Source organism: Dictyostelium purpureum, assembly GCF_000190715.1.
Source record: "Dictyostelium purpureum unplaced genomic scaffold DICPUscaffold_50, whole genome shotgun sequence".
Taxonomy (NCBI): Eukaryota; Evosea; class Eumycetozoa; order Dictyosteliales; family Dictyosteliaceae; genus Dictyostelium; species Dictyostelium purpureum.
Window position 1 is genome coordinate 58,603 of NW_003519387.1, and position 19,850 is coordinate 78,452.

The following is a 19,850-nucleotide window of genomic DNA, read 5'->3' on the forward strand; positions in this document are numbered from 1 at the left end:
CAGAACCTTATCGATGAACCACAAATAACATAAACATTAAACAACAAAAATTAAACAACTAAAATTAAAAAACCAAAGTTTAATAACTAAAATTAAATAAAAAAATTTTTTTTTAAAAATAAAAATAAATGAAAAAAACCTGATTATTAATGACCTATTCTAAAAAAAAAAATTTAAAAAAAAAATTTTGAAAAAAAAAAAAACTGGTGGAAAAAACCGAAAATTGTGAAATATCCAAATAAATGTTATTTAAATGTTTAATTGAATTTAACATTGTGAATTTTTTTTTTTTTAAGAGCAATAAAAAACTAAAAAAAAAATGAAAAAAACTTTAAATTACCTATAAAAATCACCTATTACACCCGAAACTTTAAAAGCCCTTTTTTTCCAAAAATAACCTTTTTTAGAACCCTTAAAAAATTCTCATTTCCCTACAAATTTTTTTTTTTTTTTTTTTTAAAAATTGAATTTTTTAAAACAACCTCACAATATTTTTTTGGGTCTACTACATTCTTTAATACTTTAGGGTTAAAATATTTATTTAATAATGATAAAAACTTATTATCAACCAATTAATATTTTATTTATTTTAATAACTTTTACAATTTTAAAAATTTCATGTTTGTGTGATATCGATTATACTTTAAATAATGATAATAATGTATGTATTGAACCAATTAACCAATGTCTAACTAATAATGGTGGTTGTCAACAAACATGCACAAATAATCAAGATAGCATCACTTGTAGTTGTAATACTGGTTATATCCTGAAAGCTGATAAAAAATCATGCGATGATATTAATGAATGTGCAATTAATTACGGTGGTTGTGGTCAAACATGCACAAATACTCCAGGTAGCTTTGTTTGTAGTTGTAATACTGGTTATACCCTGAATTCTGATGGAAAAGCATGCGATGATATTAATGAATGTGCAGATAATAATGGTGGTTGTAATCAAACATGCACAAATACTCCAGGTAGCTTTGTTTGTCGTTGTAATGCTGGTTATACCCTGAATTCTGATAGAAAAGGATGCAGTGATATTAATGAATGTGCAGATAATAATGGTGGTTGTGGCCAAACATGCACAAATACTCCAGGTAGCTTTGCTTGTAGTTGTAATGCTGGTTATACCCTGAATTCTGATGAAAAAAGATGTAGTGATATTAATGAATGTGCAACTAATAATGGTGGTTGTAATCAAACATGCATAAATACTACAGGTAGCTTTTCTTGTAGTTGTAATGCTGGTTATACCCTGAATTCTGATAAAAAGGGATGCAGTGATATTAATGAATGTGCAACTAATAATGGTGGTTGTAATCAAACATGCACAAATACTCCAGGTAGGTTTGCTTGTAGTTGTAATGCTGGTTATACCCTGAGTGCTGATAAAAAAGGATGCAGTGATATTTATGAATGTGCAGCTAATAATGGTGGTTGTGGTCAAACATGCACAAATACTCCAGGTAGCTTTTCTTGTAGTTGTAATGCTGGTTATACCCTGAATTCTGATGGAAAAGCATGCGATGATATTAATGAATGTGCAGATAATAATGGTGGTTGTAATCAAACATGCACAAATACTCCAGGTGGCTTTGTTTGTAGTTGTAATGCTGGTTATACCCTGAATTCTGATAGAAAAGGATGCAGTGATATTAATGAATGTGCAACTAGTAATGGTGGTTGTGACCAAACATGCACAAATACTCCAGGTAGCTTTGCTTGTAGTTGTGCTGCTGGTTATACCCTGAATTCTGATGAAAAAAGATGTAGTGATATTAATGAATGTACAGATAATAATGGTGGTTGTAATCAAACATGCACAAATACTCCAGGTGGCTTTGTTTGTAGTTGTAATGCTGGTTATATCCTGAATGCTGATAGAAAAGGATGCAGTGATATTAATGAATGTGCAACTAATAATGGTGGTTGTAATCAAACATGCATAAATACTACAGGTAGCTTTGCTTGTAGTTGTGCTGCTGGTTATACCCTAAATTCTGATGAAAAAAGATGTAGTGATATTAATGAATGTGCAGATAATAATGGTGGTTGTAATCAAACATGCACAAATAATCAAGGTAGTTTCGCATGTAGTTGTAATACTGGTTATAGATTAGGAATGGATTCTAAAACTTGCACCGATATTAATGAATGTATTGAAGGTACAAGTGGTTGTAATCAAATATGTGAAAATATAAATGGTGGTTACACATGCAGTTGTCATAGTGGTTTTAGGTTGGATGCTTATTCAAAGAATTGTATAGATATTGATGAATGTAGTTTACCAATTTCACCATGCGGAAACTCAAATTGTAAAAATACAGTTGGTTCATTTCATTGCTACTGTAATAATGATAAAGTATTATCACAAAAATTAAATTGTGTATCAGCACATTTTATTACCAGTGCAGTATCACCATTTACAACAGGTGGTGAGGTAATATTATTTGGTCAATTTGGTGATGTTCGTATTAATATGTCTGTAACGATTGGTAATTTAGATTGTACAATTACATACAATTCCTCAACAGAAATAAAATGTATTATTGAAGGAGGATTAGGCACACATAATATAACACTAATTCAAAATGATTTAGTATATGTTGGTTTAAATTTATTCAATTACAAGCAAAAAACTCAAATTTGTAGTAATGGATGTTCAAATCATGGTACTTGTGTTGATGGTGAATGTAAATGTGATAAAAATTATAGTTTGTTTGATTGTAGTTTAATTGGTAATAGTGGTGGAGGAAATGATATTTCTATTGATCCAGAAACTGGTGGTGTTTCTTCAAATCAAGATACCAATTTTCAAATTTATATTTTATCATTAAAAGAAATTGATATTAATAATGATGTTGTTCAAGAATTTAGTCTACCAAATAAATGGATTCAAACAATGGAACCAGATATAAATAAACATAAATTTTATCAAAATTTAAATAATGGTAGCAAAATAACATGTATAATTGAAGAGATTACAAATGAAAATGGTAAACAATTTACTTTTGCAAATACAACATTTATTTTAAATTATGGTTCATTGAAATTCACAATTCATATTTTAAATTATCAATATAAAAGTTTTTTAAATACATTGCAATTAGATTTTATTTCAAGTGTAAAAGATGAAAATCAAAAAAACAACAATAATTGTAATTCAAAAGATACCGAATTTGATCTAAGTAATATAGATAATAATTTAAAATTTAATTTTATAAAACTATCAAAAAATAATCAAATTCTTTCAGGGAGATTTATAAATAAATTAATTTCAGATGGTAGACCAACATTTTTTTCCACTACAGCTTCAACTGATAAAACAAATTCAATTATTGTATCTTTAAAATTACCACATTGCACCGAAGAGTGTATTATAGACCCTGACTTCTCTTTATTATTGTCAACAGATTTTAAAAATGATTGTAATGATAAATCTAGAAAATGGTATTTACCTGTTGTGGTTATTATACCAGTTGTTTCAGTTGCAATAATAATTATTGTATCTTCAATAATTTACAAAAGAAATAAAGTCACTTTTAAAATTGGTGTGGCAAAATTAAGAAAAATGTAATACATTCCCGGAAAATTACTATTACAAATAAAATATCATTTATAAATAATATTACCCTATTTGCATTTATTTATTTTTTTTTATTAAATCTTAACTTGTTAATATAATATATTAATGTAAGAGATAGTATTTATTTAAAATTTTTCTTTAAAAGTAGTAGTGAATTAAGTGTTTGTATTGACTAAATAGTGATGATGGTGAGTTTGGATTGATAGGAGGCTTGTGAAAAAATATTATAGCACAAAGAAACAAAATGAATTCTGCTAAGTATGATAATATAATTGAATTTTCTTCAATAGCTGAATTTGGGGTTATCTGAAGCAAACACTTTGAGATTTAAGTAATAAGACAACCCTAGTCACCATTTGTTGCTTATTATATTAATAATCTTCCCAATTTGTATTTGATAGTTTACATAGAGAAATTTTTTCTTTACCAATGAACCATTTTATATCTGAGTTCTTGGCTTTAATTTAAGTCAGCATAGATTTGATAACGAAAACAATTGGCAATTTGAAAATATTGTATGCAAAAGACTATTGCATTTAAAAGATTTTATATAATGAATAAAGAAATATAAATAAAAAAAATTAATAAAAAAAAAAAAATAATATTTTTATTTTTATTTTAAAAATAAAAAATAAAAATAAAAATTAAATATATTAAAATCATATTGATTGATGTTTATTTTATATTTAAATGGTGAAAAAATATGTGTAACTGAATTATTAAATTATAAAATAAAATGAGTGAAATACATTATATAAAGAAGAATGTGTGAAAATATAAATTTTTATATTTTATATAAATATTTTTTTTATTATTAATTTATTTAAATGTATTTTATTAATTGTTAAATATTCCTTTAATAAATATATTATTTCTATAAAAATATAGCAATATTTAAAAACAAAAAATAGGACATAGAGTTAATAACTTTTATTTATAAATATATCTAAATAATTTAATAATTAATTTATTAATCTTTTTTTTTCAAATCTTTTTTTAATAATGTAAAAGTTACCAATGTGTTTTGGATATCAATCGAGAGAGAATTTAATGAAATATTTTTATCAAAAAAATAGATTTTATTAAAATTTTAAATTAAAAATTTAAATTAAAAATAAGGTTAAAACTATTCTATTAAATGAAGTTCATTAATTATTATAATAATTTTATTAAAAAACTCAGGCTATAGACAATTGTTTTTTTTTTATATAATAATTTTTTTTTTTTTTTTTTTAATTGTTTTAATAATTTTTTAATTTTTTTTAAAAAATAGCATATTAAAAATTTTTTTTTTTTTTTTTTAAAAATTATTGCTTTCATACCACACATATATAATTTTTTATCCATCAGCTTTTTTTACAATCACACCCATATAATAATATTCATTCGTTTCCACACTTGTATATATATTCTTTTTTATTCTTTTTTATTTTTTTTTTGTAAATAATTTATATTTATATATCTCTTTTTGTTTTGTAAATATTTTGTTATTTTTTTTATTTGTAAATAATTTATATATTTATCTTTTTGTTTGTAAATATTTTTTTGTTTTGTAAATATTTTTTTGTTTTTCATTTCACTATTTTTTTTTGTTATTTTTTTTATTTGTAAATAATTTTTATATTTTTGTATCTAGTATTTTTTTATTTATAAAAAATAATTTATTTTTGTAAAAAAAAATGGATAATTTTTTATATATGTATTTTTATTTAATTCTTGTTGCTACCATCAGTTTGTGTTTATCATTTGGTATTGGTTTATTTATATTCAAAAAAAAAATCGTCAAAGAAGGGGTTTGTGAAAATGTCGACTGCCAGGTCAGTAAGGACGAAATCTGGGGAAACCAGGTACCCCAACAACAAGAACAACCCCAACAACACCAACCCCAACAACATCAACAACACCAACCCCAACAGTATCAACAACACCAACAATACCAACATCATCAACAACACCAACAAAGCCAGCAACCCCAACAACACCAACAACCAAAACTCAATTCTTCAACTCCTAATTATAAATCACTACTTAGAAGTATTCGTGATTATGTAGTAGAAGATGAAGAACAACGACCACAACCAACAACTCAACCACAACCAAAACCAAAGCACACAGCTTCAACCCCTGGTTATAAATTACTACTTAAAAAAATTAATGATTATGTAGTAGAAGATGAACAACAACCACAACAACAACAACAGAAGAGACAACCACCACATCAACTACAAACAAATACTTCTCAAAAGATTAAAGATCTATTAAAAGCTTTGGTCAATTCTTTTGGTAAGCTAAGCCTTCAATCACCTCAATTGAGTGAAGTTGAAAAGGCCCATAAACGTTTAAATAAACGTTTGGAACTTTATCAGTTGATGGAAAGAAGGGAAATTCCAGGTGATGGTAATTGCCAAATGCATGCGCTATCAGACCAACTCTATGGTAACCTCAACCACAGCAGAGCAATAAGAAATATTATTGTAACCTGGCTCAGAAAAAATAGAGGTTTTTCCCTTTCTAATGGAGCCACTCTCTCTGAATTTGTCACAACAACTAGTTGGGACGAATATTGTAATAATATGTCCAAAAATGGTACATGGGGTGACCACCTTACATTAGTCGCTGCTGCAGAAATTTTCAGAATCAATATTTCAATAATTTCTTCAGTCGAAACCCAAAGTAATTTTGTAACAGAAATTACTCCAAGTAAGAAAAGCGACCATGGTATTTTGCTTTCTCATTTTGCAGAATTCCATTACGGTTCCTTGTGCCAATTGGTTAATTAAATTTCTATAGGTAAATTATTTTATTTTCCCTTATTTTTTTTAAAATATTTTATATTAATTTATTCTATTTATCATTAAATTCATCCCTTTATAGCAATAATCAAGTCAGCCTTGGATTCTTGTCTATTTTTAATCCAGTTGTAGTATCATTTATAGTAAAAATAATATTTATTGTATATTAAACAAGTTACAAATATTTCAATTGTTGGAAATAATTATTTAAAAGCCTTCAAATACAAGTAAGTAAAAAAACATATAATCAAAAACAAAAAATCTATATTGAAATGGGATTCATTGAATAAGTAAGGAAAATATATGAATTACTAACACAAATTAATTTTTATTATATTTAGTGGCTTTAATGTAATAGTAGTAGCACTCAGTTTTAGAAACAAATTAAATAAAAATACATCTGAACGTTCTCTTCTATGTCTTTCAAACTCGGGTAAATCAGCTTAAGCAAAGCTCAAATCAATTTATAAAATTCCAAATTAGATTTTGGTACAAGTTCAAGTTTATGTACAAATTGAAAAAGTGTTTGTTGAAATGCTGTTCGAGCTCTTATAGATATTGGTGCATGTGTATCATGAACAAAGGCAAAAAATATGAAACTGAGATCCCACTAATCAAGTAACTAATGAAGCTAATCTATTTAAACAACTATTTTATTAAAATCATTAATTGTTCTGGCCAAGAAACTATGATAGAAATCAAATAGTTTTAGGGAAGAGAACTTAAGCTTTTGTAACCATTGATCAAATTAAGGTAACAACACAATGGTTTTATTCATCAATATTTCCAATACAATAAATATTAAGAATCAAAAATATCAAAATTCACCATCAACCACAACAATTAAACTATTGGATCATAAAGATTATAAAAATCACACCTTTCATTAGTTGGTAAAGAAGATCCGAGAACATTTAGACCAATCTATTTTAGTAATAAACCAAATTAATTATTAGTAATTAAAATAAAAAATTTTCTAAATAAAAAATAAATAATACTAGTTATCAAATAAATTTATAATTAATATGTTAATTGTTATATTTTTTTTAATTTTTTTTTAAAATATTTTAATTTTTTTTTTAATAGATCACATCTCCCTAAATTTAAATAAAAAATTTATTATTGTTAAAAAAAATAAATATAAATTTTAAAAAATAAATAATGTCAAATAATCAACAATATGATACCAAATGTTTAGTTCATCCCCACCAAGATATTATTTTAATATGCTCAACTTGTCCAAACAACATTCCTGTATGTACTGATTGTATTACTGGTATTCACATTGGTCATATATTTATAAGTATTGAAGATGGTAATATTAGAGATCATATACAACAAGAGTTTAAAAATCAAACAATACCAAAACTAAACAACTATTTGGAAAATAATAAATTAATATTGGGTGAATCAAACAGACATTTTAAACAAATTCATGAAAACCATACAATTAATTTAGATAAAACCATTAAAATATTTAAAGAATTAAAAGATATTATCAATGCAAAAGAAAATGATATCAAAAGATTATTAATAACTAAATTGGACGAAAATATAGATGTAAATAATATAATAACAACAACAATAGAAAACAATAATAATATAATTAATAAAGCTATTAAAAATAATAATAATAATAATAGTATTAATAAAAATGAATTTATTGAACTTTTAAAACACAATCATCAATGTAACAATATTTTATCAAATATCTGCAAAATTAATTACCTATCAGAATATAAAAATACTCAATTGATAATTAAAGAAAATCTCGAATCGATCAAAGATCTAACTTACAATTATTTAGAAGTACTTGATGATATTCCTTTTTTAAAAAAAGATTTAAAAACTCTAGAATGTAAGTTTTAACATTAAAGCTTTTATTTTAATTTTATACTAAAAATGTTTAAATTATCTCCTTTAATAAAGTTTATAATTTATAATTTTCAATTTATGAAGACGGGTGTGATGTTAGAAATATAAAAATCAGATACCCTACTATTGGAACAATCAAACATTTACCCGAAACTATTCCAACAACAGTTACACATTTATTATTACTAGATGGCTTTAATCAAACACTTAATTTTATTCCACCCACCGTAGAATCATTGCATCTAGAAAACATCAAGTATCAACTAAAACCTGATTCAATTCCTGCAACAATTACAGAATTATCTTTACTAGATGGATTTGATCAATCACAATAATATATTGTTATTGTTATTTATTACAATATATAATATATAACAATAATGATAACCCTATTTTTTAACAATTTGCAAAAATAGCTATTAACCACCCAAACTTAATAATATTAAAATTTCTATTTGGAGTGGAGAAAAAAAAAAAAAAAATTTTTTTTTAAATTTAATTTTTTTTATTTATTTGTTTTATTTTAAAATTTGTATTCAACATATTTATATACATAATTATTGCTAAACTACATATATTAATATTGATAAATAAAAAACATTTTACTCACTATCGATAATCTTTTCAATTGAATCTTTAATCAGATTTTTTTTTTTATAATAATGGATGTATTATTTTTTAAAGTTTGGAAAAATATATTTTTAAAAAGACTAATATATTTACACTTAAAAAGATTTATTGGTCCAAACCAAAAATTTAATAGCAGAGATCAAAATATCAGTCACCCAGATAGTTACTATTTTACAAATGTTACTTTAAATTATAATGAAATTAATTTAAATTATTTATGGGACTCGATCAAAGTTTTATCATTTGGTCATTCTTTTGATAGAGAGATTAAAGCTGGCTTTTTACCACCCTCGATCAAAACATTAACATTTGGTAACAAATTTAATAGAGCTTTCAAAGAGGGTAGTATACCAGAGTCTGTCGAAACACTTTCTTTTGGCCATGACTTTAATACTCTACTTAAACCGGGTGATGTTCCGCGACTGGTCAAAAGGTTAACGTTTGGTGAAAGCTTTAATAAAATTATAAATGAAGGTGTGCTTCCGCAGTCCATTACATCACTTACATTTGGTTCTGATTTCAATCAACCTCTTAGTCAGGGCTCTATACCACCTTCGGTCGAAAAACTTACTTTTGGATACCACTTTAATCAGAAACTTCAACCAGGCCATATTCTACCATCAGTTAAAGAGCTAACATTTGACTTTGGTTTTGATCAAGACCTCAAACAAGGTGATAATCCGGTATCGTTCAAAAATTAATATTCGGTGACAATTTCAACAAAAAAATTAAAAAAGGAGATATTCCAGCATCGGTCAAGGAATTAAGATTTGGTGATAATTTTAATCAAGAACTTGAAGCGGGTGATCTCCAAGATTCTATAGAGATTTTGGTATTTGGTGGTCTAAACAAGCCACTTAAGCAATATAAAAGAAAGTATAATATGGAGCAATATCAGAAAAGTCATTAAGAATGATATTAAAGAGACATAACATTATATATAAAAAGAAAGTTGTAAAAAAAATACAAATAAAATTTTTTAAAATTTTTTTAAAACGGAAAAATATTTTTTATTTTTTTTTATTTTAATTTTTAGCAAATAACCCAATATCTGTAATATGATTTATTTAAAGGGTTCTTATTTAAATATTAAACATGACTGAGTAATTCAATAATTATCATTTCCATCTTAATAAAGTATGGGGTCTATAAATTTATTCTGGGCGCTGTATTATTTTTTTATTTGTTATTTATTACACGAATTATTTTATTACATTTATAAATGATGATAGGTTAAGCAACAAATTGTCTTGGTTAGGTGCGAAACCAACATTTTTAAAGAATGAAAGTAATTGATGGGAATGATATATGTTGACCCAACCTAATTGAATAAATAAAATATGATATACCAATAAAAATTATTTTATGAAGAACCCTACAGTAATTTATCATTAATTTTTAAAAATAAATATCACTTTTTTTTTTTTTAATTTTCCCATTTTTTTCTTATTATTTTTTTTAAATTTTTTTTTAAAAATTTATCAAAAATAAAATTTTTTATATCGACAAATAATAATTAAAATTATATATTAAAATGAATTTTAATATTGATAATAATGGTGAATTAATTAATATTGATGTATTGTTTAAAAAGGTTTGGGGTAATAAATATATTAGAAATATTATTTTGGGATATTTTAAAGAGCAAACACCAACAGAAAATATTTCACAATTTATTGTTTATAAATACATTGATTTACCTATCCAGCCAAATTTTGAAAATATAAAATTAAAAATTTCCCATTTTAATACAAGCGATATTATCATCGCAGAATCTATAAAGAGACTAGTTTTAGATACCGATGCCATTAGTTTTCGTAATTTAATTATACCACAATCACTCACCTATTTAAATTTTGGGCAAGCATATAAAAAATTTGTTGATGTACCACTAAAACATACCAATATAAAGACATTGGTTTTTGGTGACGCTTTTAATCAAGAACTAAATGAAAATCTAGTACCTTCAAATCTTACATCTCTAATATTTGGTGATAAATTTGATATGGTTATATCAAGTTCGGTTTTGCCTTCATCTTTAAAACTCCTCATATTTGGTAAATCTTTTAATAAACCCATAATACCACATTCACTTCCAGAATCTTTAAAAACACTCCGATTTGGCGATCGTTATAACAAAATGTTTCTTCCTGGATCCTTGCCCTCATCAATTACAGATCTTACTCTAGGTAAAAATTTCAAATTCCCTGTATGCTATCAAGAGAATAATGGTATAATTCATGCAAACCTCAATCTCTTACCCCCGCTCCTCAAGTACATTACTGTTGGTAAATCTTGCCACCTAAAGGACATTTTATCAAACTATACAAACCATATATCATCATTAAAATTAAATATAACTAGGCCTATTCGTTGTGACACCCTAACATCTTTAAATGTATCAAAAATAATATTTGGTCCTGGCTTTGATAAAGAAATCCTTCCAAACACACTACCCAATACCCTCACATCTATAACTTTTGGTACAATGTATATTAAATTTGATAAACAAAATGCTATTCCAAACTCAGTCACAACTTTAATATTCAAACCAACACTCCCTTATTATTACACTTATAATGAAATAACACCACCTTCTGAAGATTTCATAATATATGAATACAAATTACCACCATCAATTACAAGTATCACACTACCCAAATATTATCAATCTTATATTCGATTTGGAAGAAACAAGTTTTTAAAAGATACGGGAAATAATTGGATTTTAAATGCCACATTCGTTGATGATATTTATTATTCGACATATATAAAAAAAAAACAATAAAATAAAGTTTTTATTATTTTTTAAAGGTTTCACTTAATCATTTTTTGTATACATAACACTTATCAAAAAATAATAAAAAAAAACATTGCAAAAGACCAACAACAACTTTAAAAAATATATTTTTAAAATAAATTTAATTTTATTTTATTTAAATATTTTAATAGAAGAAACAGAGGAGTTTACCACCAGTGTGACTCTTCTTACATTCTTCATGATCCATGATACCAAGTGAGGTGGTAAGGACGATATGACCGAATTGACGGGATGGTAATAAATAACTGGCCCATTTTTCGATTTCATCGAGGGTAACGTCGAATCTTGGTGAGATGACACCACATTTGTTGATACGACCGATTAATTCGATAACGATTTTACCTGAACGATGGTCATCAATGATTAATCTTTTTTTGTATTAATAATGCTAATCTAAAAATATTAATAGAAATTTATTAATATTTGTTTTCCCTCCTTTTAGAGTAGTATAAATAAACAATTAAATGTTACTTTAGGATACAGTTTCAGAATTGAATTAAATAGTTCATATAAAAAAAAAAAAGTAAATAAAATTTTTAGAATTTCTTATACAATTTAAATTTATTTATTACATTTTATTTGGTTTGATTATAAAATTATTTTTAATTTTTATCTATTTTGGAACATTGTTGAATTTATATTTAAATTTATAATGTCACTATTTAATTTATCTAATCTGTCTTGATTTAACATTAATGGTTTACCTCTTTTTAAGCCAAAATCTTCTGCACCATGTTGATCAAGGTAAACAGTTCCCCAAATTTTAGTTTTTTTAAGGTATGAGATGATGATGATGGTTTCATTTAAAAATAAATAACAACCAATTGGATGAATATCTAAATCTGGATTGGCATGTAATACAAAGTCTTTATTACATAAACGTTTGTTACAAAGCAAACAGATAAACTTTACTGTACCATTTTTATTATCACATTCTGAGCAATTCTTCTTTGTGGTGTTTTCTAAAAAGAATTTCAAATAATCTTGTGGTAGCTCTGTTTTGATTGAAAATTCTTTCCAACTTCTTAATGGAAGATTTAATTGGTGGATATTTGGGATATCCAAGTTTATATTTGTTGGGGATAACCAATATTCGCCAATTAATTTGTTTACCACTGGATTTCTAAATATAATTGAGTCTATTGATAAATCTGCACCACTTGATCTCTTTATTAATTTTAATAATGTTTCAAATTCTGTATCAAGTTGATTACTATTATTATTATTATTAATATTTTCTGCATGATCGATGCTGGTATCAATACATATTATAAAATAGCAAATTCTTCTTAAAAATGACAAACAAATTCTTTTAATTTCTTGGTCTAAATTTGCCAAACAATTATCGTTTGAATTAAAAAATTCTAAAATTTTTTCCAAATTATTAAATTTCTGAATAAAAAAAAAATTAATTAATATGAAATAAATTAAATAATAATAGTATTAAATAAATTAATACATACATAGTGATAAATGATGGATTGTAATAATGTGCCAATAAAGAATAACGAGATTAAAAATGAAATTGGTGAGTTTGGAATCTTAATACCATTATCCATATTGCTTCTTAAAGTAAATAATGATTCATTTGAAAAATAGAATCTTGTAAACAAACCAAACATATCTAATTTAATAAATTTAACAGAGTCTTTAAAGGTATTTGATAGAATATTAACTAGTTGTTGAAGGTCATATATTCTCTGTTCAAGGTTGTTGGATGACTGTTCGACACATTTCTTTATTAAATTATTAAATGGTTTTCTAATTAATTTAAAACTATTTAAATCAAAGCCATTCTTTCTTTTTGAAATTTCATATGCCGAAATAGAGGAGTTAAACTAAATTAAAAAAAAAAATTAGTTTTATACTCTATAATAAAATTATATTATATAAAGTAACTTACTATATTCCAAAAATGTTCAATTTGATCAATATTTGATTTGCTAATGGTTGAATTTTGGTAAATAAGTATAATGAAATTATCATATTTTTGTTGTTCTTGTTCGGTATTCATTGGTGAGGAGGTGTCTAAATTTTTACATTCCAATACTGATTGTAACCAATTATTAAATTGCTGTTTAATAAAATTCTGTTCTGGTTCTTCGATTGGTTGTCCAAGTGCTTTTTGTTTAGATTTAGTTTGTTTTAAATATTGGGTTAGTTTAATTGTTGAAATTCTTTGTTTTGAAAATGGAACAACAATATTGGAAGGACCTCTGCAAACTGGACATTGGAAACTTTGTAACTTCAGTGGATCTCTTACCCTTGATTGACCATTATGATTACCCTCGATTAAACTATCTATACAACCAATATGGATGAGATGAGAACAATAGTTGATAAAAGGTGCATCGGTATCGTTCATATCGATTGATAAAGAGTCATCAAATTCTTTATTTGGTGCTTTGGATTGAAAAATCTTTTCGATTCTTCTGTTCTCTTGAGAAACGGATGGATCGCATGAAAGTAATGGTATGTATGATAATAAAGAGTATTTGTGTAAATTACCAATATAGCCAATGTTGTTTGTAGTTTTATTAACACTTAGTACATCCCTGCACATTACACAATTACCTAAATCTGAAGAAGCCTCATCTTGTTCGAAATAGAATAGCTCTTTATTTGAATCTACCATACTATCGTCATTGGTATCGCTGTAATATTCTTCATCGCTATCATCTTGGTCATCGTCATTTTGGTCACTATCTTCTTGATCATCATCTTCATAATCATCAAATTCATTATTTTTAATAAACTTCTTTTGTTGCTCTTTCATTAATCTCATCATTTCCATTTGTTTTTTCATTGCAATTTCTTTCATTTGATTTGATGCTGCTTCACCGTTCAATGGGGTTGATAATGGTGATTTTGATAAACCTTCACTACTTGAGTTTATGCTAGAATTATTTAAATTTTCTAATATTTCATGATTTAAAATTTTTGAAATTAATGGATGGTGTGTTTCAAATTTTGATAATGAGTTCATTTGATTAAGCATGGAAATAAATGTTATAGTATTTGGAGAGCCTAGGAATGTTGTTGCCTGTTTGACTGGTTGGACAAGATTCTTCAAAATATCATCACTAGTAAGACCAATATCTAAAATATCATGTTGTGGTTTGGATGAAACAAGGCCAAGAGATTTTGCAATGCTAATTGGTGTTGATACATTGTTTTGATAGGATGAAATCATTGACTTTGGTGGTGATGATGATTTTGGTGGTGATGATGATTTCATTTGGAATGATGAATTGAAAAATCCTGATGACTTTGGTGGCGATGATGATTTAGGTGGTGATGATGATTTTGGTGGAGGTGGTGATAATACTGTATTTTGTTGATTGAAATTATTAGGAACTATATCATTAATTATATTATTTAAATTTACATATTTTTGGTTCTTATTTGGTTTTACCTCTTTTTCTCTTTGTTGGCGATTTAGTTTATTTTCTTTGTAGGTTTCTAATGAAAGATATAATAAATAGAGAGATGAGGATAGCAATGAATCTGAAGTTTTAATTGAGCCTGATAAATTATTATAAATAACACTAAAGAGAATTGTATGAAGGATTTCTGAATGAAGAATTATTTCAATTCCTTTAAACATTTCTAATGGTTTTTCTAGAGGTACAAGGGGTTTGGCATGTATATTTTCAATTTTTTCTTTTCTACAATGGGCATGGAAATTTTCTTCGGATTTTTGCTGTTCATTCTTTAAATAATGAGGATTAAAGTAATTCCATTCCTTCCAAATTTCAGTTTTCAAACGATATTTACCAGCTTCGGTAGTTGTTGCACTTTGATAAACTGAAATCTCTTGAAGGGTATCATCCAATTCATTTGATTCACCAAACTCATCAGAAACTTGTGGATACAATTCAGAGTATGTCTGTGGTCTTATCGCCAAAATATGGATTAATTCTTTACGTAATAATTTTTCTGGTGAAAGATTTGATAATTTTGCACGATCAACAACTAACCAAATAATTGATTCCAAAAATCTTTCTGCCACTGAAGTACTTGAACGGTCAGATTCAGATCTATGTCTTGAATGGTTCATATTTAATAATGGATGATTATTATTATTATTGGTACCAACTGCATCATTATTAAAAAGTTTATTTAATTTTGATAAAAACAATGGTGAAGAATTATTTTCATCATTAACATAGCCATCCAAAACAAACCAGGACGATAATTCACTACGATCTAATATTTGTGAATAGAATTGTTTGGTATCCATTGATAATACAACATATTGAAGTAAATAAACATCTGTTGAATTTAAATCGCATGATCCATGCTGATAATTGGCAATTTGATTGGCTATTGAATCCCCATTTCTTACCCACATACCAGCTTTATATTGGTATGATAATACCAATGTTCTGAGAATATGTTCGATGAGAATAGATTCAAAGTATGGTGATGATGAAATAGACTTTAATATCTCTCTTGGTGAACGTTTAAAATATATTGATTGGAAGTGTAGTATTTTGAAGAGGGCACGATGGAGTGGGATATGTATTGAAACAGGTTGCTTTGAAACTCTATATTCTGGTATTATTTGTTCTTTAATGCCCTTTTTCCATTTATTGCTTTTATCATAGGATCCACTTGCTTGGTAAAATTGAAGAATTCTATTTAAAATATGATCTCTTATCACTATAGCCTCATTCTCTGTGACCATTTGATAATTATCTTCCATTTGTTTAAAAATTGATCTTATTATATTTCTTTGTATTGAAAACTCTAAAGATAAACAGGTTCTCCAAGATGGATCATCAAATTCGATATGGCTTGTTGTTAAACGAGTATTTGGATTCATGGACTCTGTTAATCCCAATGCGTCAAAGCATCTTAATAAAAGATTGGGATTCTTTAATAACCAAAGGAAACTTGATTTGGTTCTGAGTATATAAGAAATTGAAACCATTGGCTTGAAATAATTGGTTTTTAATAGGTAGGGATTTATTGGATTGACTCTTTGAAAATACTCAAATGGATTGACATTAATTGAATCATTATTTAATAAACTAAATAAATGTTGATTGTGTTTTTCTTGTTGTTGTTGTTCTAAATTTTCTGTAGAATTTGATAATGAAGTTTTTAAAATATCCAAACTATTGTTATCTGTATTATTGTTATTATTATTGTTATTGTTATTGTTATTGTTATTGTTATTGTTATTGTTATTGTTATTGTTATTGTTATTGTTATTGTTATTGTTATTAATATTATTATTATTATTAACTGAACCTCTTGTATTGTAAATCGATTTATAAAAATTATTTACAATATGTTTAAATTTGTTTGTTGAAACAATTTTTAAAGCAGTTGAATCTACAGTGAATAATTGAACAGATAAATTTGAATCGTATTTTTCGTTATCAAAAGCTTCAGTCATTGATAATGCCAACATATCTCTGAATTCGCTGCATATGAATAATGAAATTATAAACTTTTCCAAGTTTGATTCCGGTTTTGATGTAAATTCGCAAAATGATTTTAAAACTTTCTGTCTTGAATGTTGGTCACCTGTTTCAATAATTGAATTACCCAAAAGCATTGTAAACTGATCACCAAAAACATCTATGAATTGATTCAATACCTCGATAATAGAGTCTGCTTTTTTTGTATATTGAGGTTTAGTAATTTCTTTTAAAAGTTTTTTCAAAACCAAATTAACTAAAATATCAACTGTTTTTACTGGTAATAGTTTATTTTTATCATCACTTTCTTTTTCTCTCTTTACATGTAACGAGCAGCAACCCTCTTTTTTCCAAGCACTTAGATCACCACAATCACAACACCCATTTGCCGATGGTATGAGTCTATATCGATGTCCAATATGTTTATCTTCTTCAAAGCAGTCAACGCATATAGCACTATTTATAATAAAAAATATAAAATTAGTATTTGGTTCTTTTGATTAATAATAATAAATTGTTATTATATACACACCAGTTTTCATCAATTTGACAGTCTAAACATTTATAAATATGAGAATTTCCTTTCCAAACTTTCCCACAAATGGATCTTGAAGTTGAATCGCTGTATGTTTGCTTTAACTTTTCGAATGTTTCTAACTCCCCATTACTAATTAGTTGTGCTATTTTATTGTAAATATAACTTGGTTTGTATTTGAATAGACTATCGACAAACAAATCTTCATCCTGTAAATACTGGATATTATTAAACTCTTCTTCCTCATCATCTTCGTCACTGTCATCATTTAGTTTTTTTTGAAAAGCCTCAAAGTTTTTCCAATTAAGTTGTTGTTGGTGGAAATCCATCCTTTTAATTCAAGCTTTTAAAAACTTCAATATTAAGAATTAAAAAATTAATTTAAACTCTTTTATAAAACTATATTATTATTATTATTATTATTTGTATAATATTTTATTTATATTGCTATAAAAATTGTTAATTTAAAAAAAAAAAAAAAAAAAAATTAAAAAAAAAACATTTTTTTATTTTTTTTATTTTTTTTTATTTTTTTAATTTTTTTTTTAATTTTTATTAAAAAAAAAATGAATACAAAACCAAATCATTATTTATTCAATGAAAATAATCCTTTTTATTTTATCCAGAAAACAAAAAAAAATATCTATTTTTTATTAAAGATCACCATTTTTTTCAAACATTTTTATATTTATGTCTTTTTTAAAAATAAATATTAAAAATAAAATTATGCAAATATTTCCAAATAAAATTTTTAAAATAAAATAATTTCTCAAACCAAATAAGTTATAGAAATATAAGAAGTTCTAGGAAAAATGCACAAAATAAATTAATATTATTTTTTTTATTTTTTAATTTTTTTTATTTTTAAAAAAAAAAAATTAAAATTTTTTTTTTAATTTTTTTAATAAAATAAACAATAAAAGAGAATATATTTTAAATGTATTTAATGACTGTATTACTTTAATAATAATTATTCAATATTAAATACTGATGTCAACAAAAACAATAGACCCCAACTACCAAAATAATTTAAATAAATTTATTGACTCTTCAAAACAATTTCAAAAACAGCATATAAATTTAAAAGAGATGGATAACGAATTCGATGAATTTGACGAATTTGATGAATTTGATGATCCAACATTTAAAGGTTTAAAAGGCCTATCAGAGGTATTTTCTGGTATTAAAGAAAAACCTAGAACCGTCCCACCTCCTCCTTCACCCGAAAAACCCAAATCAACTATTCCTACACCAATTACATCACTGCCTACCACCACACACTCATATAATAATAACTATAGCAACCTCAATAGTAATAATAACTTTGATAGTAAAGATGAAAATAAAAATGAAATAAGCGATACATTTGACTTTGGAGAAGATCTTACTTTTGATTATGAAGACAGTCAAATCAACAGCAAAAACAGTAACACAAATAAAAACATTCAACAAATAACTCAAAATAAAAATAGTAATATAGATAGTAATTCAAATAAGAATAATCAATTTTTTTCACCTGGTAATATAATAAATAATAGTAAAAATAAGAATAACAATTATTCAGATGAAGAACAAGATAATATTTTCAAAAAGGCAACAAAAAAGAATTCAAATTTAGATGATTTTGAAAATGAAGTTATTACTCTGACATCACCAACCCCCACACCAAAGAAAATTTCACCATCATTTCCACTTAGACCAAGCGCAACAACAACCACACCAAACAAAACATTTTCTTTTACCCCAACCACACCAAAAACAAATAGTATTAATAATAGTAGCAACAATATTTTAAAAAATAGTAACACTAATGGTATTTTAAATAACAATAGTTATAACAATATGGAAATAAATAAAGCCAAGGCACAGCTCTATGATCTTATTATTAAAAAGAAACTATTAAAAAAGAGAAAGCCAGAAACAAACCAAGACAAAGTTAATCATTTTAATGAAATGGGCGAAATTGGTGAAAAGAAAAAAGAAATTAAAAAACTTTTAGAACAACTTGAAAATGAAGAATTAACTTCAAATGAAAACAATAATTTTCCAGCAAAGAAAACAACAACGGCAGCTCCAAACAAATCTAACTTTGACGATAGCTTCAATGATTTCAATACCCATGATGATGGCTTTGATAACGAACATGCATTCGATTTAGATTACTTTTCAAACG

General features: G+C 25.5%; 5 protein-coding genes across 5 annotated transcripts; 4 read left to right on the forward strand and 1 right to left on the reverse strand.

The window, feature by feature from the left end:
- Positions 1 to 856: 856 nt before the first annotated feature.
- Positions 857 to 3,583, forward strand: DICPUDRAFT_15402 (uncharacterized protein; the record flags this gene model as incomplete). Its single annotated transcript, XM_003285604.2, has 2 exons — positions 857 to 2,468; positions 2,541 to 3,583. Coding segments are annotated over 2 exons (2,655 nt in total), but the record flags the coding sequence as incomplete, so codon positions are not given.
- A 1,688-nt stretch (positions 3,584 to 5,271) lies between these two features.
- On the forward strand, positions 5,272 to 6,831 carry DICPUDRAFT_149551 (uncharacterized protein; the record flags this gene model as incomplete). Its single annotated transcript, XM_003285605.1, has 3 exons — positions 5,272 to 6,310; positions 6,560 to 6,611; positions 6,726 to 6,831. 3 exons carry the CDS (start codon positions 5,272 to 5,274, stop codon positions 6,829 to 6,831), a joined length of 1,197 nt encoding a protein of 398 aa, XP_003285653.1.
- Positions 6,832 to 7,545: 714 nt separating this feature from the next.
- DICPUDRAFT_76588 (uncharacterized protein) lies at positions 7,546 to 8,594 on the forward strand (the record flags this gene model as incomplete). The annotated part of the gene is made up of 2 exons (XM_003285606.1): positions 7,546 to 8,242; positions 8,344 to 8,594. 2 exons carry the CDS (start codon positions 7,546 to 7,548, stop codon positions 8,592 to 8,594), a joined length of 948 nt encoding a protein of 315 aa, XP_003285654.1.
- A 327-nt stretch (positions 8,595 to 8,921) lies between these two features.
- On the forward strand, positions 8,922 to 11,110 carry DICPUDRAFT_29652 (uncharacterized protein; the record flags this gene model as incomplete). The annotated part of the gene is made up of 3 exons (XM_003285607.1): positions 8,922 to 9,512; positions 9,550 to 9,596; positions 10,702 to 11,110. Coding segments are annotated over 3 exons (1,047 nt in total), but the record flags the coding sequence as incomplete, so codon positions are not given.
- A 724-nt stretch (positions 11,111 to 11,834) lies between these two features.
- On the reverse strand, positions 11,835 to 18,006 carry DICPUDRAFT_149555 (uncharacterized protein; the record flags this gene model as incomplete). Its single annotated transcript, XM_003285633.1, has 5 exons — positions 11,835 to 12,078; positions 12,618 to 13,102; positions 13,174 to 13,548; positions 13,614 to 17,598; positions 17,675 to 18,006. The coding sequence occupies 5 exons, from the start codon at positions 18,004 to 18,006 to the stop codon at positions 11,835 to 11,837; spliced, it is 5,421 nt and encodes a 1,806-aa protein (XP_003285681.1).
- Positions 18,007 to 19,850: the final 1,844 nt, after the last annotated feature.